Source organism: Salvelinus fontinalis, chromosome 14 (assembly GCF_029448725.1).
Source record: "Salvelinus fontinalis isolate EN_2023a chromosome 14, ASM2944872v1, whole genome shotgun sequence".
NCBI classification, from domain to species: domain Eukaryota; kingdom Metazoa; phylum Chordata; class Actinopteri; order Salmoniformes; family Salmonidae; genus Salvelinus; species Salvelinus fontinalis.
The window spans coordinates 50,680,099-50,705,391 of record NC_074678.1 but is presented as its reverse complement, the minus strand read 5'-3'; the positions used below and the strand labels follow the sequence as shown (position 1 = coordinate 50,705,391).

The 25,293-nt window shown below is 40.6% G+C and overlaps 1 protein-coding gene across 1 annotated transcript in view; it reads right to left on the bottom strand.

Annotated features, from left to right (window-relative positions):
• LOC129811081 (26S proteasome non-ATPase regulatory subunit 1-like) overlaps positions 1-25,293 on the bottom strand; it is a 106,026-nt gene that overhangs the window by 29,193 nt on the left and 51,540 nt on the right. Inside the window, exons 17-19 of the mRNA XM_055862234.1 lie at positions 17,441-17,555; positions 4,129-4,245; positions 2,367-2,469 (exon numbers count right to left, since the gene is read on the bottom strand). Coding sequence (XP_055718209.1) covers positions 2,367-2,469; positions 4,129-4,245; positions 17,441-17,555 — 335 coding nt within the window. The remainder of the gene's footprint in view (positions 1-2,366; positions 2,470-4,128; positions 4,246-17,440; positions 17,556-25,293) is intronic.

The window sequence follows — 25,293 nt, the reverse complement described above, 5'->3', positions numbered from 1 at the left end:
TATTGTGTGTAGATTGACGAGGGGGAAAAACTATTCAATCCATTTTAGAATATGGCTAACAAAATGTGGAAAAAGTCAAGAGGTCTGAATGCACTGTATATATTTTAAAGCAATGAGGCTGATGCAACAGATCAGAACGTTGAGCTTAAAATGTTGATTAACTATTATTTCTTCACATTATACGTACAGCAATGCGCAGAAGGCAGTAGGCTACATGGGAATGTTCATTCCATAATGCAATTAGCAGGAAAACCCTTGTCAAAAGCACACCGCACATGCCAGCAGTTTCATGTGACAGAGATCAAAATATCTGTTGGAAATTTAGAAAGAGGGGAGAGCTTAAGATGCAACAACTAGCATGGGTTGCTAATATAACTATGATTGTACCTTTGGCTAGTGGACAATGAAAGAAAGTGGACTTGAAAACCATTAGATGGGTTAGCTTACAACGTCACGAAAACGACGTGCGCGCTTCCATTGATTTCATATCAGCGCTAATATGGCTACAATTCGCTAGCTAACCAACAACTTTAACAATGTATTTGAGAGACAGCAAGTGCTCATTCTGCAAATGTATTTATGTTTTCAATAAACATTAGAGACGAAATATAGCTTACATGAAGTCAACAATCTAAGCTAACCCAGTCTGTTTTGCCCCATAGTTGAGCATGCATCAGTTTTGTTGCTAAAGAGCCAAACAGTCTATAGAACATGAGAGAAATAGGCTAATGACATATGGAAGTCTATGAAATAATTGCCTCCCCGTTTCTATGGTCGGATTTGACTTTTAAGCAAGGTAAGACATGCATCATAATATGAAGTAAAACATTAAGGTTTCAAACAATTTAGTGTATGTTAAAAATGCATACTGCCTCCACCTCATTGCAAAGTGGTGTGTGACGCACTGAAGCCTGCCTACCGTTGCCTATATGCACTTGAATGGCAAATGGAAAGCTTGCTTCAATTACCAGTTGAGAAATATTTTTTTTTTATTTTTTTTATTTTTTTAATCGTGGCCATCAAAACTGTTTAACACACGATTGCATTTAGAATTGTTATGCAATGATTGGTCTTTTAAATACACGTTTCACTCCAGACAAATGAGCTGTTTATGAAGCTGTAGCAGCAGCTCTCGCGCTGTCTAACAGATTTCTGCTCATCATAGGCTCTGTATATGTATTCTGTGTGATTAAACATAACGACGAACGAAAATACACACCCGCCAATTTAATTCCACTAAATTATAAACCTATAGACCAATTTTGACTGGTCAAATGTATTTACATTGACTGGTATTTCCATCAATGAATAGGCAAAAAATAATATTTTACAATGGGACTTTATTTCTTCTCCAGGACAATTGGCCGACATCAGTTTTATTTATCGGCTTTTCATTTATAAATTTTCAATCCAAAAGCGGGATAATAGTGATGACTGATGTGCTTTTTCAGGCCGGTTCGGTTTAGGTGCAATTATAAAAACATCACGGTTTTCGATTTCTATTAATATTTTAAACATTAAATGCATTATGAAATAATGACATTAAAATGATTAGAGCGTTTTAATAGAAATTCCAAAACCAAAAACAGTGAACATTCAATTGCCAAAACATTGAAAATATTCCATCGAAATAATCAAATATTTCAGTTGTGTATATTACTTAGTTTTATTTGATGACTTCATAATTGTTCCTTCCTTAGTCATCATCTGATCTCTACTCAGGCAGTAGCAGCCAGCCAACCATCTAACATTACAGTCTCTCTGTTTTCCCCATACTGTACTGTCTTTAGTTATCCTATTTAGCTAGGTTAGCCTGTCTAAGTATGATGCAGAGCTGTCTGACAATAATTTTTACTCGTTTTTCAAAGTAGATCAGACATACTTTCAAACTTTCTCCACCCCTCTTGCCTGTTGTTGTGTTGTGAACATTCCTCTCATGTGGCTGTGTATGTGGTCTGTGTGTATCATCTAACTTAACGTAGCAGACGTAAAAGTGTATCCAACTAATTGACGTCGGTCAATTAGTTGTTTAATAACCAAAAAAAAAAACATTGACATTTTGGTCTCAGCACTAATGGCTAACGGAAACCCTGGCGAACACACACACACACACCGTCAGACTAACAGTAATATCAAGAGTCATGTGGCTGTTCTCAGTGCTGAACAGCCAGGTGCTAATGCATCGTAGCATGATCGCTTCCAGAGAAGGAAGTCGGGGGAAATTACAGGACACAGGGGTGGTCAAGCCCTGAGGTGCACGCACACTTTCCCTAAAGAGCAGACAAACAGATACACCCACAAGTTTTCTGAAGAAATCCCACCGCTGCCACCAAATATCAGTCAAACACACTTGACAGAAGACTGACCTGCATCCAGGATGCCCTGGGCCAGGATGGCCCCGAACTTGGCCATGACGTCATCATGCTTGTCATTGATGACCTTGGAGTAGAGCTGCCGGAACTGGTTCACCTGTGCCGGGAAAGCAACAAAAACCATTATGACTCAAACTCATTGTTCAGCTTATTTGGTGGGCCTCCACATTACAATCTAGCACTCGTATTCGATGAAATATACTTAAGTTCTTTGTTGTCTGGTTTTTCAGCTGCATATGGGAAACCTTTTGGCTACCAACGTCACTTTGGCTTTGATAAAGTCAATATGCATGCCAAGGCCCACACTTGGAACTGACGTGAAGTGAGAGCCACTATTAGCTGGTTAAACTCACTAGCCACACTTCTCGATAATAAATATATAAGACGGGTTATATGGTTAAAACATTACCATTACTAATTCCATGTAAGATATTTAAAAAATGAGTTTTGTAAAGTAAGTGGCCCACCTGGGAGTGTGAGGCACCGAAGCACACACTCGACGAACACGATTTAACACAACTGCACCGAATCGCCTTCCTGTCTCGAGAACACTCGAAAATATCAGTGTGGCTTCACATTTAAAACAGGCCCACCGCAATTAATGACAGCGTGGGCTTCAATCATAAAAAATGTCATGCAACAAAATAACCCAGAGAGGGTGTGTGTATGAAAGAAAAGTTTAGGTGAGCATGTGCGTTTACGTTATTGGCACATATGTACCGTGTGTGGGGCACAAAATAAAAGTGTGCAGAGAAAAAAAAAACAGCAGGCGGGCAGTCCATAACAGTATGGCAGTGTAGGCCTACATAAACAACCTGCATGCCCAAGGTGTACTGACACACCCGCCGCACTGTCACGCTAGCTGCCATGCCACCATCTCCAGTGACAGAGCACACCAAACAAAATCTGGAAAGACGCTGAAAATTACACAGGCACACGTGTTGTGCCTCCTGCCGTTTCCAATTTAAAATGAGAGTCTCTTGCACAATCTTTCACACCGCCCCGAGCTCAAAGGCTGTTGATGTACAGGCCGAGACCAGAGGACGCTTTGAAAATGAGTCTGGCATTTCTTAAACGGCTGTGACAGAGCTTGTTGTGCAAAAACGGGGAGAGAGAGCAGCTCCTTTTAGCTAGCCTCCCCACCCTTCTTTCCTACCCTCTGCTGACTGATATCCCTTTCAAACAGAACCGAAAACCTGCCACCTTTTCTTTATATCTGAAAGGTATTACTGGCGTCAAAGCCTGTACTCTTATTTCCGCCAACCAGCATAGTCATGATTGCGGTAAGGTATTTCAAAGTCTCGCCAACCCCTCAGTATCAACATCGCCTTTCATCTTACCGTCTTAGGCATGGATTAAATCATGAACATTCTATTTTTGTTGTCCGACATAAAACTTGTCTTTGTCATTATGAAAAAGTATATCACAAAAACAGCAGTCTGCATGACAGCGCATGCTGGTCCAAATAGCAACATAACCCGCATAATTTTTTGCACGCCCACCCCACCAACAAAAAAACCCAAACGGTTAAAAAATGTATTTAAGATATGTCAAAGCCAGGCAACGAAAAGTAACATTCTAGACAATGTTGAGAACATTTCAATAGGCTACAGTAGCATACCATGCAAACAGATAATTCCACCATCAGCCATACAATGAAGATATATTAAAGTCAGTGAATAACAAAGTTACTGGTCGACAATTTCTCTCCTAAATGCGGGCTGTGAATGGGATGGACTGTTTCACTTCCACTCACCTTGGGACAAGTGACCTCGGTCTGCTGGATCATGATGAGGGCTGATGAGATGAGGGCGCCCTGTCTCACATAGTTCACCGGGTCATTAGTCATGGGCTCCAGCAGGTTGATGGCCTCCTGAGAAGAGAGAAAGAACAAAATAACTTTTCAATGATAATACAATACACAAACTAAACAAATAGCTAGATGACAACTTCAACAGAAAACAGGTAAATCCTCAAGACGAGGTTATTGTGTTGTTTAGACTCCAAATAAATACATAGATAAAGTTGGGTGCTACTCGCTAAGTACGAGCACAGTACTTTGCTGTTCTACAGGAGGATAAGCCCCAGCTCCTTAACGGAGAAGAGACTCAGGTGGGTAAACAGTGAGCTCTCTCAGTCCAGTTAGGAACTTCTAGGCCAGTGTTTGGACCAGCGCTCTCCTGGGTATTAAGAAGTAAGCCTGGCAGAGGGTGCCAGCTCAGCCGCTTGGCACAAGATACCAGGGGCTTCTGAGCAAGGGCGGGCTCAGCTGTGCCAGGGCAAACTTCAGCACTCAGCAGTGAGGACCCAAGATGAGGCCTACACTTGAGATCTCTATCAGATTCAAAGATTGAAAACACTTTAGAAAGTAAAGCTAAGCAAAGAGATGTATTCAATCCACTAATACGAAACATCTGCATTTTTTGTATTTTGATTGTGAGCATTTACTATTAGAGGTATGGGTAGCGCCATTTTGAATTGTCACAGTAACAACTGATGCCAATGAGTCATTGGTAGGACTGAGCAAATTGTGAATTTTTGCACGGAGACTGAAAGTGAATGCTGACAAACCTCTACTAGACCAGAAATGTTTCTCACATCTTTTACAGCTCTGCAATGGAGATCCGAACAACAATATTAAGGTAAGAAACAGTATACAATCTGTTTTTATGTTAATTATTTGAACACTTTTCCGATGAGTCTGTGATACATTTTTTTTGATAACAAGCCGAGTAACGTTAGACAATTACTGAATCAGCCTAAACGAGACAAGGTAGCTAGCTAGACTACCTGATTTAGGTCTTCTCTTGTCTTTTTGATGTAATTGTTTCATTGACAACGGCACAAAGTCAAATGCTCATATTGACAATTTAAAAAGCATTTGTCATTAGGTATGCTCTAGAGCATGCCTGGGCAAAGGCAGGCCCGGGGGACACATGCGGTACAGGACAAGATTCAATACGGGCCACGGAATCATGCTCAGATCAAAGAATTTCCAATAGTAAAGTTTCGAAATACTTATTTGTTATTCATTTTAAAAGCCCAATACTCGCCTTTGTGTAACGATTTAACTCCCACCGCCTGTGGGACAGGATAAAAAAAATTTTTTGTAAGGTGGGTAGACAATGAATGTAGGCTGTTCCAGCAAGAGTGGACATCGAAATATTTCTTTGAGGTATCAGAGAAAGCTGTGTGCTTAGTGTGCAAAGAGAGCAACACCTCCAGATGAAGCATGCAGAAAAATATAGGAATATGTCTTCTGAGCAGAGAGGTTTCTCAGTTGGAAAAGAAGCAAGGACTTTTCACAAAACTGCATTCAGCAAAGAGAATTGCGAGAGCTAGCTATGTACTGTTCCACAAAATTGCTAAAAACATGGCAAGCCATTCGCTGAGGGCGAAATCATTAAATAATGTTTAATTGACTCTGCAGCAATACTTTGCCACAACAAGAAAGAGCTGTTTGAAAATGTGTTGAGGACATCGCAGAGAACAACAGTTGAAAGGTAAAGGAGTTCACCCATTTCTCCTTAGCCCTGGATGAGAGCAGTGATGCACGTGACAAGACGCAGTTGTTGATATTCTTAACTTCTTTGGGGTAGGGGGCAGTATTTTCACGTCCGGATGAAAAGCGTGCCCAGAGTAAACTGCCTGCTACTCAGGCCCAGATGCTAGGATATGCATATTATTAGTAGATTTGGATCGAAAACACTCGGAAGTTTCTAAAACTGTTTGAATGATGTCTGTGAGTATAACAGAACGCATATGGCAGGCAAAAACCTGAGAAAAAAATCCAACCAGGAAGTGGGAAATCTGAGGTTTTTAGTTTTTCAACTGTTTGCTTATCCTAGATACAGTGGAAATTGGGTCATGTTGCACTTCCCAAGGTTTCCACTAGATGTCAACAGTCTTTAGAACCTTGTTTGATGCTTCTTCTGTGAAGTGGGGCCGAATGAGAGGGGATTGAGTAACGTCTGCGATGAGCTGAACATGCGCTGACCATGCGAGAGAGAGCACTGTTCCATCGCATTTCTGAAGACAAAGGAATTCTCCGGTTGTAATATTATTGAAGATTTATGTTAAAAACATCCTAAATATTGATTCTATACATAGTTTGACATGTTTCTACGGGCTGTAATATTAGTTGTAATTTGCCTAGACCTGCCCACGCGTCGTGAGTTTATATTGTTTATATTATATTGTGTACTGAACACGCGAACAACAAGGAGGAATTTGGACAAAATTGATGGACATTATCGAACAAAACAAACATTTATTGTGGAACTGGGATTCCTGGGAGTGCATTCTGATGAAGATCAAAGGTAAGTGAATATTTATAATGCTATTTCTGACTTCTGTTGACTCCAACATGGCAGATATGTCTTTGGGTTGATTTGTCGTCTGAGCGCCGTACTCAGGTTATTGCATGGTTTGCTTTTTCCGTAAAGTTTTTTTGTTATCTGACACAGCGGTTGCATTAAGGAGAAGTGGATTCCATGTATAACACTTGTATTTTCATCAACATTTATGATGACTATTTCTGTAAATTGATGTGGCTCTCTGCAAAATCACCGGATGTTTTGGAACTACTGAACATAACGCGCCAATGTAAACTCAGATTTTTGGATATAAATATGAACTTTACCGAACAAAACATACATGTATTGTGTAACATGAAGTCCTATGAGTGTCATCTGATGAAGATCAAAGGTTAGTGATTCATTTTCTCTATTTCTGATTTTTATGACTTCTCTTTGGCTGGAAAAATGGCTGTGTTTTTCTGTGACTTGGCTCTGACCTACCATAATCGTTTAGTTTGCTTTCGACGTAAAGCCTTTTTGAAATCGGACACTGTGGCTGGATTTACAACAAGTGTATCTTTAAAATGGTGTAAAATACATGTATGTTTGAGGAATTTTAATGATGGGGTTTCTGTTGTTTTGAATTTGGCGCGATGCAGTTTCACTGGCTGTTGACGAGGTGAGACGCTACCGTCCCACACACCCTAGAGAGGTTAAGAGGCATAACCCCAGACTTTGAAATTACAGAGGAGCTTGCTTCAGTGCAGTCAATGAAGAGCACAACCACAGGGAAAGATTTATTGGAAGAGTGTGCGGCAAAGCTGGGACTGAGTTTTGAAAGGTTATCCAGCCCAAACTTGACAGGAAAAAACATTGGCCTTTTCAAAAGGATACAAGTGCAAGTAGCAGAGCTGAACCCAGATCAGAAAATTATTTTCCTGCATTGCATTATTCATCTGGAGGTGCTCTGTAAATGTGTTCTGAAAATGAACCATGTTTTACATAGTCACTAAAGTGGTAAACTTCATAAGAGCAAAATCTTTAAACCACAGGCAGTTTGTCTCACTGTTGGAAGAGACAGTCGGGTCATGCAGATCTCCCCTACCACACAAACGTGAGATGGCTGACTTTGGGAAAGGTGCTTAGAAAGGGTGTGGTGCTTGAAGTCGGAGATTGCCGAGTTCTTGCAAATGAAAGGAAAATATGTGGATTTCCCTCAACTGCAAGATACATAATGGTTGGCTGATTTTGCCATCACAGTTGGACATTATGGCCCTCATGAATGAACTGAATTCCAAACTAAAAGGGCCTTTTTGCACATCAGATGTACAACCCTGTCAAAGCCTTCAAGGGAAAATTACTCCTCCTGACCCGCCAAGTACAAGCCAACAATCTCACCCACCTTCCGACACTACTAGTCTGTTCCCTATCAGATGACCAGCGGGAGAAGTATACGTCTCCGCTGCGTGCTTTGAACGGTGAGTTTGTTGGTTTCCTCTCCTTTCACCTTCAATGTGGATAACACTCCCAACATGAGCTTATCAATCTTCAGTCTGATGCAGTGATTGGAGAACTATTTAAAAACAATGTCACTGACGAGGTTCTATGCATTTCTCGATGAACAAAACTTTCCAAAGATTAGGAGTAATGCTCAGAAGATTTTTGTACTGTTTGGGTCAACCTATGTATGTGAACAGACATTTTCAGTGATGAAATAAAACAAGTCAAGGCACAGATCATCTCTTATGGACTCTCACCAATCCTGCACATAGCGACATCAGAAACTATACCGGACTTCACTGCTCTAGTCAATGCCCATCAGAGACTTCACTCCTCACACTGATTGAGTAGGTGCAATGTAATATTGAGCTCTCTCTTTCTTGTGTTTTTGTGCAGACCCGTTAACAAGAGTTCTGTCCGTGGTGCTGAATGCACAGTGTACTTTTCCCTTCGTGTAGTTCATTGCATGTTTAATAATGAAAATACCTACCAAAAAGGAGAACATGGATGTGGTTTATTTCTGTGCATGTTAAAAAGTAGCATATCTGGACGTGATTTACAGTAGATATATCTGTCAACACAGTCATACACATGATGTATAATCCTGTAATAGGATTCTGGCCCACGATGGCAAAAATATATTCTAATGTGGCCCTCCATGGAAAATAATTGCCCAGGCCTGAGCTAGAGCTAGCTTAAACGAACTGGCTAGTGATTAGATATGAAGCTGCTGTAGCTAGCAAGCCAGGAAGAGAGAACATCTGCAGGACTGCTATATTACCAGTAAAATGTAACGTTATGATCCCATATACAGTCATTTATAACAACTAGCTAGCTAACTATATAGCTAGCTAATATCTCATCTCATGTGTCGGTTTATCTGTGATATGATTCCTAAAAACTCAGTTTCTTCTTAGAAGCATGCCAGCAAAGCTACTACACAGCACATTAATTGCACTATAACGGTGACAAACGGTGCCCACAAACTGTTAGGGCCAATAATTTATTTTATTTATCTGTTATTTTACGTAAGTTGACTGAGAACATGTTCTCATTTACAGCAACGACCTGGGGAATAGTTACATGGGAGAGGAGGGGGATGAAAGAGCCAATTGTAAACTGGGGATTATTCGGTGACCTTGATGGTTTGAGGGCCAGATTGGGAATTTAGCCAGGACACCGGGGTTAACACCCCTACTCTTACGATAAGTGCCATGGGATCTTTAATGACCTCAGAGAGTCAGGACACCCGTTTTAACGTCCCATCCGAAAGACGGCACCCTACACAGGGCAGTGTCCGCAATCACTGCCCTGGGGGACTGGGATACTTTTAGACCAGAGGAAAGAGTGCCTCCTACTGGCCCTCCAACACCACTTCCAGCAGCATCTGGTCTCCCATCCAGGGACTGACCAGGACCAACCCTGCTTAACTTCAGAAGCAAGCCAGTAGTGGTATGCAGGGTGGTATATAATATAAAGCTGTCCCAACAGCAAAGCTTTCTTTTCAGCACCATGGAGTGAATACGCACCACCGCTACACCTTGCTATCAGCGGAGCCTTGTCGGTCAGCGAAACAGTTAATTCAGCCTCATTTACTATCTTTAAAAAAAAAAAACATAGCTGACTTGCTTAAACAAATGTGGTTTTTACTGACATATGAGATATACAAACTTTGTCATGGGAACGATGAGCTGATAAGAGGCAATCATTAATATCGATTAAGACATTAATGAGCGAGCTAAGATGGACGTGGTCAATATAACTATTTGTTCAGCACTTTTGAAATGTACAGCGACAGAATTCAGAACATGGACCGTTCTTACAGTATTGACCAAGTCAGAACTGTAGGATAAATAAAGGGGGTTTATAAGCAGACAATGAAAGCACTTACAATATTTGATGATTACAGCTCTCTAAAACAGGCTTTAGGCTACATGCGCACCACCAAATCCACAGCGATTCTGCAGCGATACGACATTCATCTGGTTTGCGCTTAGAGGGACTATCATTTTTTTTCAACAGGACAATGATCCAACATGTCCAGGCTGTGTAAGGGCTAATTGACCAAGAAGGAGAGTGATGGAGTGCTGCATCAGATGACCTGGCCTCCACAATCACACGACCTCAACCCAATTGAGATGGTTTGGGATGAGTTGGACCCCAAAATGAAGGAAAAGCAGCCAACAAGTGCTCAGCACATGTGAGAACTCCTTCAAGAAATCATTCCAGGTGGAGCTGGTTGAGAGAATGCCAAGAGTGTGCAAAGCTGTCCTCAAGGCATTTTTTATATTTTGATTTGTTTAACACGTTTTTGGTTACTACATGATTCCAAATGTGTTAATTCATAGTTTTGATGTCTTCAATGTAGAAAATTGTTTTTAAAAACTTGAGTAGGTGTGTCCAAATTTTCACAAGTACTGTATATTTTTTTTTTTGCTAAACAGGTAGGGCTCTGCCCCACCTGCCCTGAATGACGGGTCGCCACTGTCACCATCATTTGAAGATGACTGATTTAATATTTTATTAATCAAATGTTTTTTTGTGATAGAAATTAGTAATGTTAAGATATTTCCCATTACATATTTTGTAATGACAGAATGTATTTTAAACTTCACTCAATGCAACTTTTGTATGACTTAATAAATAAATAAATATTGATAAGAGTGGGAAAAAAGGTGCTTGTGCATTGATAAGCACACAAAACACGGCATTAACGATAAATAATAAAGATGGCACTTCTAAAAGCCTAATTCACACCACAGCCTGCAGAATTTGCAAGATTACTTGTCTTTCATTTTGATCTCGGCACAAATGAAAATGTGGTACTGACTCACCCATGGATTCATGGATTGATGTTTCAGCATTGTCTCAATGAAGAGTTCGGAGTTTGATTAGCCTTGTGTTAAATGCACACGCCGTTACAAGCCTGCTAGAGTTAGCAGCAGGCGGACGAGCAATATCAACCGCCATAGTACGGATGAAGCCGGAGCTTCATGTGAAACTAACTGAAGCTTCACATGACGAAAACCCTGAGTAGATCTAGCTTGTAGGATACCCCTCTGGTCTAAGGTCAGCTGGTTCGTAACTTTGCTACTTAGTCACACATTAACATATTATTTCATATATGGACTATCAGATATGAAATTACATTACATGTTCAAATGTTAGAGTAAAAACCTTTCAATAATGAAATCTATTTTTGTCACCTGCAAGCTGATTGAGAACTTCAACTTTAATTCCCTTCCATTCATGATTCCCTTTTTTGTGTGCTGAAGGGTCCTTGCTACTTTGGTAAGACGAGGGTGAAGAGGATGGCCTCTTCTCCCTCCCCTAGATCCCTGACCACCAGTGACGATATGCCAACCAAACATTAAACCAAACTCCTCCTGAGTTGCGCAAAATGTATAATTTCTCATTCATTCCCTTTCTATATCATTTATTAGACTTGAACATACAGTTTATTCAGAAAGTATTCAGACCCCTTGACTTGTTCCACATTTTGTTACTTTACAGCCTTATTCTAAAATTGATTAAATCGTTTTTTCCCTTCATCAAGCTATACACAATACATCAATAAGAAAGCAAAAACAGGTTTAGAAATGTTTGCAAAAATTGAAATATGCCATTTACATAACTCAGTACTATGTCAGTACTTTGTTGAAGCACCTTTTGCAGTGAAGGGATGGTGCCTGGTTTCCTCCGGACGTGCTGCTTGGCATTCAGGCCAAATAGTTCAATCTAGGCTTCATCAGACTAGAGAATCTTGTTACTCATGGTCTGACAGTATTTAGGTGCCTTTTGGCAAACTCCAAGCGGGCTGTCATGTGCCTTTCTTTAACTGAGGAGTGGCTTCCCTGTGGCCACTCTACCATAAAGGCCTGATTGGTGGATTGTCGCAGAGATGGTTGTCCTTCTGAAAGGTTCTCCCATCTCCACAGAGGAACTCTGGAGTTCTGTCAGAGTGACCATCAGTGTTTTGGTCACCTCCCTGACCAAGGCCCTTCTCCCCCGATTGCTCAGTTTGGCTAGGCGGCAAGCTCTAGGAAAAGTCTTGGTGGTTCCAAACTTCTTCCATTTAAGAATGATGGAGGACACTGTGTTCTTGGGGACCTTCAATGCTGCAGACATTTTTTGGTACCCTTCCCCAGATCTGTGCCTCGACACAATCCTGTGTCGGAGCTCTATGGACAATTCCTTTGACATCATAGCTTGGTTTTTTGGATGGAATGGAAACAGGATGCACCAGAGCTCAATTTCGAGTCTCATAGCAAAAGGAATGTAAATACATATGTAAATATGGTATTTCTTTATTTTGCAAACATTTATAAAAAACCGTTTTTGCTTTGTCATTATGGGGTATTGTGTGTAGATCGATGAGGGGGAAAAAATAATTTAATCCATTTTAGAATAAGGCTGTAACGTAACAAAATGTGGAAAAAGTCAAGGGGTCTGAATTCTTTCCGAATGCCCTGTATTACTCTTTTCAAAAAGTAATCACACATTTGCTTACTTCAGTGTCATTCATTCATGATATTTTTGGCACTGAAAACTCGGACAGAGGCTACAGAGGGTATAGGAACATACAGAGAATGAACTGCCAGATGTGTCATAATAGTCCGGAAGTAAAGTCCCACCGGGAGCCAAATTTGAAATGGAACACATGGAGCAGGGTGGAGAAGAAATTAACATCACATTAAAACAACATTTAAATGTATTTTCGGGGAAGGGATGTGGTCACTATTCATGTAATAGATATATACATCAAACGTATGCAAATATATATATCAGAAGTTATTGGGGAATTATTTCATAGTTTCTTCACAGATATATTATTTTCCCATCTCAGTCTTACAGCAACCCTATGCTTGGCGTGACTGTTATAGGAGAGGAGACCATCCGATATGCCTGGAAATATTTTGATATGAACCTTGAATGAAAATTAAAGAGGACCAATGCTTCTATAGTGAAACAAATCTCACGTAAGTTAGGTTTGCAAGCGATGTTAGGTTACATTGTAGAGGTCGACCGATTATGATTTTTCAACGTCGATACCGATTATTGGAGAACTAAAAAAAGCCGATACCGATTAAAATCGGACAATTATTTTAATTTATTTGTAATAATGACAATTACAACAACACTGAATGAACACTTATTTTAACTTAATATAATACATGAATAAAATCAATTTATACTCTAATAAATAATGAAACATGTTCAATTTGGTTTAATTAATGCAAAAACAAAGTGTTGGAGAAGAAAGTAAAAGTGCAATATGTGCCATGTAAGAAAGCTAACATTTAAGTTCCTTGCTCAGAACATGAGAACATATGAAAGCTGATGGTTCCTTTTAACATGAGGCTTCAATATTCCGAGGTGAGAAGTTTTATGTTGTAGTTAGTATAGGATTTATAGGACTATTTCACTCTATATGATTTGTATTTCATATACCTTTGACTATTGGATGTTCTTATAGGCACTTTAGTATTGCCAGTGTAACAGTATAGCTTCTGTCCCTCTCCTTGCTCCTACCTGGGCTCGAACCAGGAACACATCGACAACAGCCACCCTCGAAGCAGCTTTACCCATGCAGAGCAAGGAGAACAACTACTCCAAGTCTCAGAGCGAGTGATGTATGAAACGCTATTAGCGCGCACACCGCTAAATAGCAAGCCATTTCACATCGGTTACATCAGCCTAATCTCGGGAGTTGATAGGCTTGAAGTCAAATAGTGCAATGCTTGAAGCATTGCGAAGAGCTGCTGGCAAAACGCACGAAAGTGCTGTTTGAATGAATGCTTACGAGCCTGCTGGTGCCCACCATCGCTCAGTCAGACTGCTCTATCAAATCATAGACTTAATTATAACATAATAACACACAGAAATACGAGCCTTAGGTCATTAATATGGTCAAATCCGGAAACTATCATCTCGAAAACAAAACGTTTATTCTTTCAGTGAAATACGGAACCGTTAGGTATTTTATCTAACGAGTGGCATCCATAAGTCTAAATATTCCTGTTACATTGCGCAACCTTCAATGTTATGTCATAATTACGTAAAATTCTGGCAAATTAGTTCGCAACGAGGCGGCCCAGACTGTTGCATATACCCGGACTCTGTGTGCAATGAATGAAAGAGAAGTGACACAATTTCACCTGGTTAATATTGCCTGCTAACCTGGATTTCTTTTAGCTAAATATGCAGGTAAAAAAATATATACTTCTGTGTATTGATTTTAAGAAAGGCATTGATGTTTATGGTTAGGTACAGTCGTGCAACCATTTTTTTTTGTTTTTTTGTTAAATCATCCCCCGTTTGGCGAAGTTTGTCTTTGTTAGGCTGTCTTTGTTTGGAAGAAATAGTCTTCACACAGTTCACAATGAGCCAGGCGGCCCAAACTGCTGCATATACCCTGACTCTGTTGCAAGAGAAGTGACACAATATCCCTAGTTAAAATAAATTAATGTTAGCAGGCAATATTAACTAAATATGCAGGTTTAAAAATATATACTTGTGTATTGATTTTAAGAAAGGCATTGATGTTTATGGTTAGGTACACATTGGAGCAACGACAGTCCTTTTTCGCGAATGCGCACCGCATCGATTATATGCAACGCAGGAGACGCTAGATAAGCTAGTAATATCATCAACCATGTGTAGTTAACTAGTGATTACGATTGATTGATTGTTTTTTGTAAGATAAGTTTAATGCTAGCTAGCAACTTACCTTGGCTTATTACTGCATTCGCGTAACAGGCAGTCTCCTCGTGAAGTGCAATGAGAGGCAGCTGGTTAGAGCGTTGGACTAATTAACCGTAAGGTTGCAAGATTGAATGCCCGAATTGACAAGGTAAAAATCTGTCGAACCCACCATTCCTAGGCCGTCATTGAAAATAAGAATTTGTTTTTAACTGACTTACCTAGTAAAATAAAGGTGTAAAGGTGTTTTTTTTTAAAGCGGCCAAATCGGTGTCCAAAAATAATTAATCGGCAATTCCGATTGGGTCATCGCCCTCTAGTGACTCATTGTGGCGGGCCGGGTGCCTGCAGTCTGACCCCGTCTGACCCCGGTAGCCACTTGAAAAGCGTTTCCTCTGACACATTGGTGCGGCTGGCTTCCGGGTTAAGCTGGTGGGTGTTAAAGAGCGTTAAAGAGTTTCGGAGGACACATGACTCCACCTTCGCCTATCCCGAACCCATTAGGGAGTAGCAGCGATGAGACAAGATAAAACATTTGGGGAAAACAAAAAAAATTAGCGATTAGCGATCCACACGCGAGTGGTGGCTGCATCAACTAATCTTTTTTGTAATTTATCCAATTATATTCCATTCTCTTGTTTTTGTCACGAATATTACCGAAGGTGGCTCCCCTTCCCGTTCGGGTGGCGCTTGGCGGTCGTCGTCGCCGGTCTACTAGCTGCCACCAATCCCTTTTTCATTTGGTTTTGTCTAATTGTTTTCACCTGTTCATTGTTTGGTTGTTAGGGTGGTGTTATTTAAGTTCGTTTAGCCCGCTTCTGTTTCTGCGGGCTTGTCTTCTGTTTTGTGTGAGGTGTTCGTTGGGGTTTTTCGCTGTCCGGATTATTTTACCTGAGTGTACTGAAGTGGCGTTATTAACGCCTATGTTTGGTGTTACCATTTGTACCTTTTTTTGGTTGGACATTAAAGCGTGTTTTTCCCCGTATCCTTTGCTCTCTGCGCCTGACTCCACACCCATTCACTCATTGAGCGTTACAGTTTTTATCATGGATATATTCCCACTAATATTGTAATTAAGATTTAACCTGTGTGTTTATTACTTTTTAACGTTATTCCTTTACAATTTTCTGTAGCGAATAGAGAAGACCATTATCCATCAAATCCCACATTATGTTAATCAAGTCCTCATGTGTGTCATTCAAATGTGTGTTTGGGTCTGGATTGTGAAGGTGTGAAATGTATCAATGAGAGAAAGAAGCCAATCAATCTTAAGTTCTCTACAGTTTATGAGCTTACGCTCCTCATGCCATGAAGGAGAAAATAATACCGGCATTAACCTTTGATTCATTGATTGAATTCAACTGTTTCAATGCATTAGAATCATGACTGTCATATGATGGAAAAGTGAAAACAATTCCGATTCAGATTCATGTTTGTCCTACAAGAGGAAAATCTTCCCACTTCTCATGTAGGCCTAAACACATAGAAAACATAGCAGGAAACAAAACAATAGGAAAGACACCTTTCCTTTCCTCCCATCCCTGCCCATATGGGGAGTTGTTCATAATAAATGATTGCCCGTAGGATGAAACTCCTCCAAAAGCGTGCAGTGTGCGCCATTTAATTGTCCGATTTCTCTGACCTGATGGGAGATCAAAGCAGTGGTGGAGTGGGTGGTCTGGGCTGGAGATCATGTGGCGGGCTTTGCACTGTATAACGTGTTGGTTCAGTAGGTGAGGGGGATCCAATCAGGTTATATGCTGTAAAAAAAAATGTCATAGCAGGCCTATAGGCTACACCAGTGATATGTAGTAGCCTACACACTCTTTTAATGCAAACCTTCAGAACCTGCTCCCAAACAGCACAGATGTAAGGTTTTATTTTTCACTGTTAAAGCACTGGTCCTCTTAAATTGTAATTCCAAGTATCAAAAATATTTAGGGTCATATGACGGTCTACTCTGCCATATCTCCCCTTCACACCAGGGCTGCCAACAATATAGGGTTGCTATAAGACAAATGGGAAAATAATGGATCTGTGAAAAAAGTATAAAATAGCTCCCCACTACCATTGTAATGTTTATATTTAATGTATTGTTTAAACGTTGACCACAGCCCTTCTGAAAATACATTTAAATCATGTTTTAATTAGATTTTTTCCAACCACTCCATGTATTCAATTTCAAATTTGGCTCCCAGTGCAGCTTTACTTCCGGGCTATTATGACACATCTGGCAGTTCCTTCTCCGTATGTTCCTAGCAGAGGTTGAGTCTTCTAGTAGTTAGCCTCGGTTAGCCTCAGATATTCGGTGGTGTCCATTATTTTGCTACACTCATGGTGTGTGTGAGGGATACAACACAGCCCTGTGCTAGGCTAGGAGGAGCTTTCGCAATACTTCATAGACCCTTTAAATGATTTTAGATTCATGAAGCTGCATTAAGAAGTGTCTACAGCTAAGCCTACGGGCTGATTTTGGACTGGACAATAGAATTTACAGGTTGTTCACAGAGAGGGGAGGGAGGGAGGTCGGGAAAGGATGTACAGTAACGAGGTGGAAGGGGCACTAACCTTGTTGCCTGTCCCAGCACAGCAGATGCCAAGGGCCATTGCGGCACCGCAGCGCACATGGGGGTTGTAGCTCTCTGACAGGAGGGACACCACACTAGGGCACTGCTCTGGGGTCCTGTACACACACAAAGAGAGAGAAAGACATTGTAATACAGTTACGCTCATTGTTATTTACATCAAACATCCGAGCAACGGTCTTGAGCCTTGCAAACAATGTAAATAGGCCTAACAAAAATCCATTACTAATCATCATCATTATTATTATTTTTATGATGAACTGTCTCAGCCATCTTTGAAGAGACTGGGGTTTTATCGACATTGCAGGTCATTCTATAATAATTAATCCAATTGGCACCAGGTCCAAGGCTTTATTATCATTATAGAAATATATTTTTATTTCACCTTTATTTAACCAGGTAGGCTAGTTGAGAACAAGTTCTCATTTACAACTGCGACCTGGCCAAGATAAAGCAAACCAGTGCGACACATACAACACAGAGTTACACATGGAATAAACAAAACATACAGTCAATAATACAGTTGAACAAAAGAAAACAAAAAGTCTATATACAGTGAGTGCAAATGAGGTAAGTTAAGGCAATAAATAGGCCATGGTGGCGAAGTAGTTACAATATAGCAATTAAATACTGGAATGGTAGATGTGCAGAAGATGAATGTGCAAGTAGAGATACTGGAGTGCAAAGGAGCTAGATAAATAAATAAATACAGTATGGGGATGAGGTAGGTAGATAGATGGGCTGTTTACAGATGGGCTATGTAAAGGTGCAGTGATCTGTGAGCTGCTCTGACAGCTGGTGCATGAAGTTAGTGAGGGAGATATGAGTCTCCAGCTTCAGAGATTTTTGCAGTTTGTTCCAGTCATTGGCAGCAGAGAACTGGAAGGAAGGACGAACAAAGGAGGAATTGGCTTTGGGGGTGACCAGTGAGATATACCTGCTGGAGCGCGTGCTACGAGTGGGTGCTGCTATGGTGACCAGTGAGCTGAGATAAGGCTGGGCTTTACCTAGCAGAGACTTGTAGATAACCTGTAGCCAGTGGGTTTGGCGACGAGTATGAAGCGAGGGCCAACCAACAAGAGCGTACAGATTGCAATGGTGGGTAATGTATGGGGCTTTGGTGACAAAACGGATGGCACTGTAATAGACTGCATCCAATTTGTTGAGTAGAGTGTTGGAAGCTATTTTATAGATGACATCACCGAAGTCGAGGATTGGTAGGATGGTCAGTTTTACGAGGGTATGTTAGGCAGCATGAGTGAAGGATGCTTTGTTGCGATATAGGAAGCCGATTCTAGATTTAATTTTGGATTGGAGATGCTTAATGTGAGTCTGGAAGGAGAGTTTACAGTCTAACCAGACACCCAGGTATTTGTAGTTGTCCACGTAATCTAAGTCAGAGCCGTCCAGAGTAGTGATGCTGGACGGGCGAGCAGGTGCGGGCAGTGATCGATTGAATAGCATGCATTTAGTTTTACTTGCATTTAATAGCAGTTGGAGGCCACGGAAGGAGAGTTATATGGCATTGAAGCTCGTCTGGAGGTTAGTTAACAGTGTCCAAAGAGGGGCCAGAAGTATACAGAATTGTACAGGCGACAGGTGGCTCAAAGATACAGCACATCAAAAGGAATTGCAACAACCAAACTCTGAACCGGTGTTGGAGGGGAGAACTTGTGTGCTGTGTGAAATAGGGGCAGTGATTTATAGGTCTAACACCTCTCAAAGTCTTCATGCATTTTATCTGGTTGTGTATGGGAAAGGGAAAACATTGTGCTTAACCATTTTGCTAGATTGAAATCTTTGGCTTGAAGTATAATGGCATGAGTCTAGCGCAGAATGGAGGAAAAGAAAATTCTCTGCTAAGTATATATTGTTATTTCTTTGCTGACTTAAGTGAAGACGGAGCAAAGTCAATTATGACGTACAGCAGGGGCGACGCCAGCCTCTTAACTCGTTCACTTTGTCAAGATCCCTTTAAGTCTTACGAAAAGAACGAGCACACTGAAACATTTTAACATCCACCCAACAGTCAAAGTTAATAAAATAATGTTTTTCATTAAATAATAATAAAGAACACCATCATTTAGGTGATGGGATTTTTGCAGAAAACTGTGCCCCCATGCCAACTTAGTGGATTTTGGCAGAATATTACATCAAGTCTAACACCACCAGGGTAATGAAGTGAATATTCTGGCTAACCCTTCCACTCCACTACCTTTGACCATCTTGTGTTTCACATGTAACTGCCAGGGCTTCTTCCCAATCACATTTTCCTGGCTTCCACGGGCCCAACCGTCTCACTATGAGGAGCCTCCTCTTTCCTGGCTTCCACGGGCCCAACCGTCTCACTATGAGGAGCCTCCTCACATGTTCGTTTTGAACCAAGACTCAAATACCTTTTACAAACTCTCCCAAGTCCAGGCAGCTGTATCAAGATGGTTTCTTTAAACAATTTACACAAGGTGATTATGGTCAATCTTCCTCCCATCCTAACCCACTGCCTTCCCTGTTCAGGTTGGGACATTAGAACCCTTACAGGAGTATGGGGTGAGAATATAGAGGTAAGAGCAGTGTGGGGTGTACGGGCGGAGACCAGGGGATGTAGATTTGGGACCCTAACCTCTCGTAACTGCATCTTTACTTAGCACTTAATGTGCCGTTAGGGTAAGTGCCATTTGCAATTAGGCGCTTGAGATGTGAAGTGAATTTAATGGGCTCTGTTCTAAGAGGAATGAAGCAGGACCAGATAGAGAAGGAAAATCTGGTCTACTCGACTCTTGCTGGAACAAGACAGGTAGGTCTTAGAGGACACACATGGCCGACGATCTGCCAAAAACAGTCAGTGGCCAACCATCACATGCGCGCAGTCTCCATCTTTCCCAATTCTTCTAAAGTTGCGGATGGCTTTCAACCTTGGACCACTCATAACTTGAGGGAAAATTAAAGTCTAACTTAAAAAAATACAAAATGTGCTGTTGATTGTAGCCTGTACGGTGTGTTCCAGTGTATCTTTTAGTGAAAACTCCTGCCAACGGTTAGCCAAACCTGTCAGCTAAATGAAATGTTTAATGAATCATATTTGGTCACAAAAAAAAAGGGAATGCAATAAATTACAACTGGCATGGAATAATACTGCCTGAGAAAGAGAGGGATTTCCTCTGAAGTAATGACATAACTGTACAAGTCACCTCTTACTCAAATCAGTATAATGTGTGCTGTATTACCAGTGTTGGAAATGTATTACGGTATAGACCGTTGTAATGTCTTGAATTAGGAAGTCTCTCAGGCACAGACATGGTTGAAACCATAGAGGAGAAAACAATTGACAATGGGATGAAGTAAGCACATCATATTGAGCGTGTTATACACCCTGCTATGCAAGGCGCTTGATAAGACCAACGTTGCCTCGGCATGAACAGTGAAACCGATCAGATCACCATGTGCCTTCAGATTTCCCAGAACAATTCGGTTCCTTGTAATGGTAATTGGGAGTCTATCAGTCAGGTATTAATCGTCATTCACTCAAAAAACGCTAGGCGGTAAACCAATCCTCTATAAAAAAACAGACTCCTCAGCTTTCTCCAAAAAACAGGCATCATCGTTGATGACTCCCATGCCACTAACTCACAAAAACGTCACATTTGCCACTCTCTCCCAGAAATGTGACGCGCTGCGGGCAATTGAAGAGGTCCTTTGCTTCTCAGAGAAAACTAAACCTTATTGGTTTGATGGAGTGAAGAGGTCAGGAGGAATAAAGATGGATCCCTGTTGCCGGACACTGAATACAATGTACACATTCATACGGTTGCGCTCCCACTCAGAACATATTTTAGCCTGATTAGTAGACTTTTAAACCTGAAAACAACATAGGAGTAGTTCACGAAAACCGTCAGAATCCGTTGACGTCTGTGAGTTGCGCCGTCTTGATTTTACACACAATTAAAATACTAGCATCTAACCAACCCTAACACAAACAAGCAGGAAACATAGAGTGATTTGACTTCAGCTTTTATCGGAGTACAATCGGCTCGCTGTAATCAAACGCTAAATGAAGTACCCTAGGGTACTCGGAAAGGGTCTGAAACACTTTGTGTCAATGATAAAGCCCAAAAAGTTCTATGCACATAAATCGATTAACCTCCCAGGGTCATTCATTCAGTCTTCTCCATTAATGCAGTGGTGAATTCCGGTGGCATAATGTCAACTGGCCTGTTTGGATTTAGCATCGCATTTCAACTGGCCAACCAGGGCTCTAATTGATCACAAATGGCAAATCTCTGGAAGATCTGGATTGCCTTTCAATTTCGCCAGCAGGGATATGAGATGCTACTCTGGTACATATATGACTACCACTAATCTATTCTTGGATCAACTGCAACTTGTAGAGAGTAGAGCGAGTCCTGTGTACAAACACAGGCTTTGTGGATGGGGTCGTCAGGTAGCCTATAAAGTCTATTGTATGGCAAAACAATACATTCCTGCCAGTGCCAAAATTGTCAATGCCACAATTCTCATCCATCAAGCTAATGTTTACAAAATATGAGGGTGTGGTAAAATAAGAACTTGCCAATGATCCAATGCTTTCTAAATGTAAGGTTTACGACCATTGTGTGGCAATGCAATGGCTTGAGGTTGAATGTGCCTTTCGCTTTGCTACTGCAGAGAAATAATTCACATTTAGAGCCACTCATAAACAGAGTTAAACGGAATGCTCCAGGAGTTAGCTGTACATTCTGACCATGAGTGTAAGATATGTCTGTGTGTGCGCGCACACTAGGGTTCAGCGATATTTACGATAGTATCAGATATCGAAGATGATTGACAGCCATCGTCGATGTGACAGACGATGCACTTTATAACCTATTTCAACTTGACTAGCACCACGCAGTAGAGATATGACCTGGTAGCTCACAGCTGGGCCATGCAAAGTGGCCTATTCCTTTGCAGCCTGCATAACATATCAATAAATATGTTATAAACAATTTACAAAATGCAAGAGAACAATGTAGACAAAGCTAAGATTATCACCAAAGCAGTGCAAAATGTCCAGTCAGAAAATATGTAGTTTTTTTCCTCTCTCAATGTCAGATGTTCTGGTCCATATAAACAAACACCATATAGCTGACACTCTATAAAAGCCCCATTTTGTATTTTCTGTCCATTTGATATGAATGACAATTTTTATGCATGCTGGGTTTCTCCCACCGTGCTACTTCATGATTAAACATGAAACACATCATTTTAGCCAACGGAGATCTACGGTCTCTCAGAAAGTTTTAGGTTGTTTCTGAATAACTTAAAAACATGATAGGGCTAAGGTAATAATGAGAGAGGTAGAACAAACAATAGCAAGATAGATGTTTCTAGCGAGTAGTTTGAACAAATCTTAGTTGAGCAAAGCTTAGTCTATTACAAAATAAATGTATGCATCCCTCCTACTTGCAGTTGAAGAACATACAAAACCTACTAATTAAAATAGCTTATCAAAAGCAATACTTCGGGATTTTGGCAATGAAGCCCAATGATCTCATGTGTACCATTTTTATGTCTCTGTGTGCCATTTGAAGGAAGTCGCGTAATGACTGCAGGACATTAAGGCTTGTCCGGGGCAAGTAAAAAATAAATAAATTGCTGGACAACTAGAAAATTTAAAAAAATTCTACAAAATTGCACATAAATATCAAAGAATTACTCCAGTTATTTGGCAGTGCATGGTTGACATTGAGTAAATTGCCCATATTCCTATAGTTTATTTCAATAAACATATTACATTTACACAAAGCAGAAGACAAATGATCTCTCTCTCAAATGATCTGGGCCAATAGCCGAAGTCAATTTTCTCTCCATTTGATATGATGACTGGCCTATTACACTACTCTTTCAATTTAAATCAGGGATGCAAACTGGTGAGGGCCCAAAAAGGTGACACTTTTTTTTTGCACTGAAACATGCAAAAGAAATCCCTGCTAGGGGGAAATGCAGATTAACAAATTAAACAACAAAGAATATGATCTACATGATCAGTCTCTGTGTGTAAAATAAGTGGTTCATGTGAACCCAACTCACAGCTAAAAAATGTAAAGAAAGCAATCCAATGTTATTCGTTGCCTAGACATTACTAAATGACACTCAAGTCTTGATAAAAAACAACACACTAATATTGCAGTTAGCCATGACAGCCTTTATAATATAACACTTGTGACCACACACATCTAAATATTGCACTTGGGAAAAAAACATCTTAAGTAGAAATAGAATGAAACAAACAGGCATTCTATTTGCTCTATTATAGTGGCCACTAAAGTAGACATCGATCAAGTGCACAAGGCTACATGTGTGCAAAAATAACATTCACTGAGTAAAAAATGTAATAAATCCCCCTCACAAGTGTTACTGTCAAGTTCAACACAACAAAAGCAATATCTTTGGGCTCCACTGCACATTATTCCATTGTACACTTTCTGCCTGCTGTGGACACATAAGATGCTGTTGGCTATAGCGCACGTATAGCCTACGTGATGAGATGCTGTTGGTTACAGCGCACATATAGCCTACGTGATGAGATGCTGTTGGTTACAGCGCACGTATAGCCTACGTGATGAGATGTTGGCTATAGCGCACGTATAGCCTACGTGATGAGATGAGGTTGGTTACAGCGCACATATAGCCTACGTGATGAGATGCTGTTGGTTACAGCGCACATATAGCCTACGTGATGAGATGCTGTTGGCTATAGCGCACGTATAGCCTACATGATGAGATTATGAACAAAATAAAAATAATTTTTCGTAGGCAGAAGGCAGCCGCATGACTTCAAGTTTACTTCGATATGATGGTTATTATATCAATATTTGAGCATGAAAGCATTTCCACCAACATTTTTCACATAATTACATTTTAGACACAAAAAGATCCCACCGTGTGTAGCGTATTTGTTTTGAGGAATATTTGGGAATTTTACCGAAAAAATGTTCTGTTTCCATCAGAACTGTCATTACATTTTTTTTAATCCGACATGTACTTTACTATCTTAAAAAGGTTGGATGAAAACCTGGATAGTGTCATGATTCCTCTCCTCCCTCGCCCGTATATGCGAGTTTGAGCTAGCAGACTTTTTTTTTTCTAGGGGGGGGGGGGGCAATCTAGGGGACGATAGCATCGTCTATGGGCAAGTGCAGAAAATTCTTTCAGATCCCTCCTATGTACTTCACAATTTTTTTGTCACCATTTTGGGCGATGGTGTTAAAGTATTATTTTTGGGGTGGCGACTTCAGCTTTCAGACAAGTAAAGAATCTAACCTTTTTTAGGTAGGACAATGTCAAGCCCTGGACTGGAAGTGCCATCAGAGCCATGGTCTTGTGCCTTGCACACAAACAACATAAATAGGCAGAACAAAAATCCATTACTAATATATATTTTTTTCTTTCTGACCCCTCATTCATCTTTGAAGAGAATGGGGCCATCTTTGAAGAGAATGGGGTTATATCAACATTGAGGGTCATTCTAGACGAATTCATCCAATTGCACCAGGTCCGAGGCTTTAATATCATTATACAGACGACACGCTAGCAGATACCCATAGACTTCCAATGCAATAATGCTAATTAGCATTGGCTCACAAAACTACCTCCTACTTCCTTCATACTGGACACAGAGACATAAAAAAATGGTATCCACGAGTTCATAGGACTCTTGGGAAGTAGATAAATGGCCGCATTGCCAAAATCCCAAAGTATCCCTTTGAGACAAGTTATGAAGTGTATTTCCCAAATAGGCTTATTTGATAAGTGTTTGTTCTAAAGTTGCGGCTTTCAAATGGGAACAATTGTGAAAGT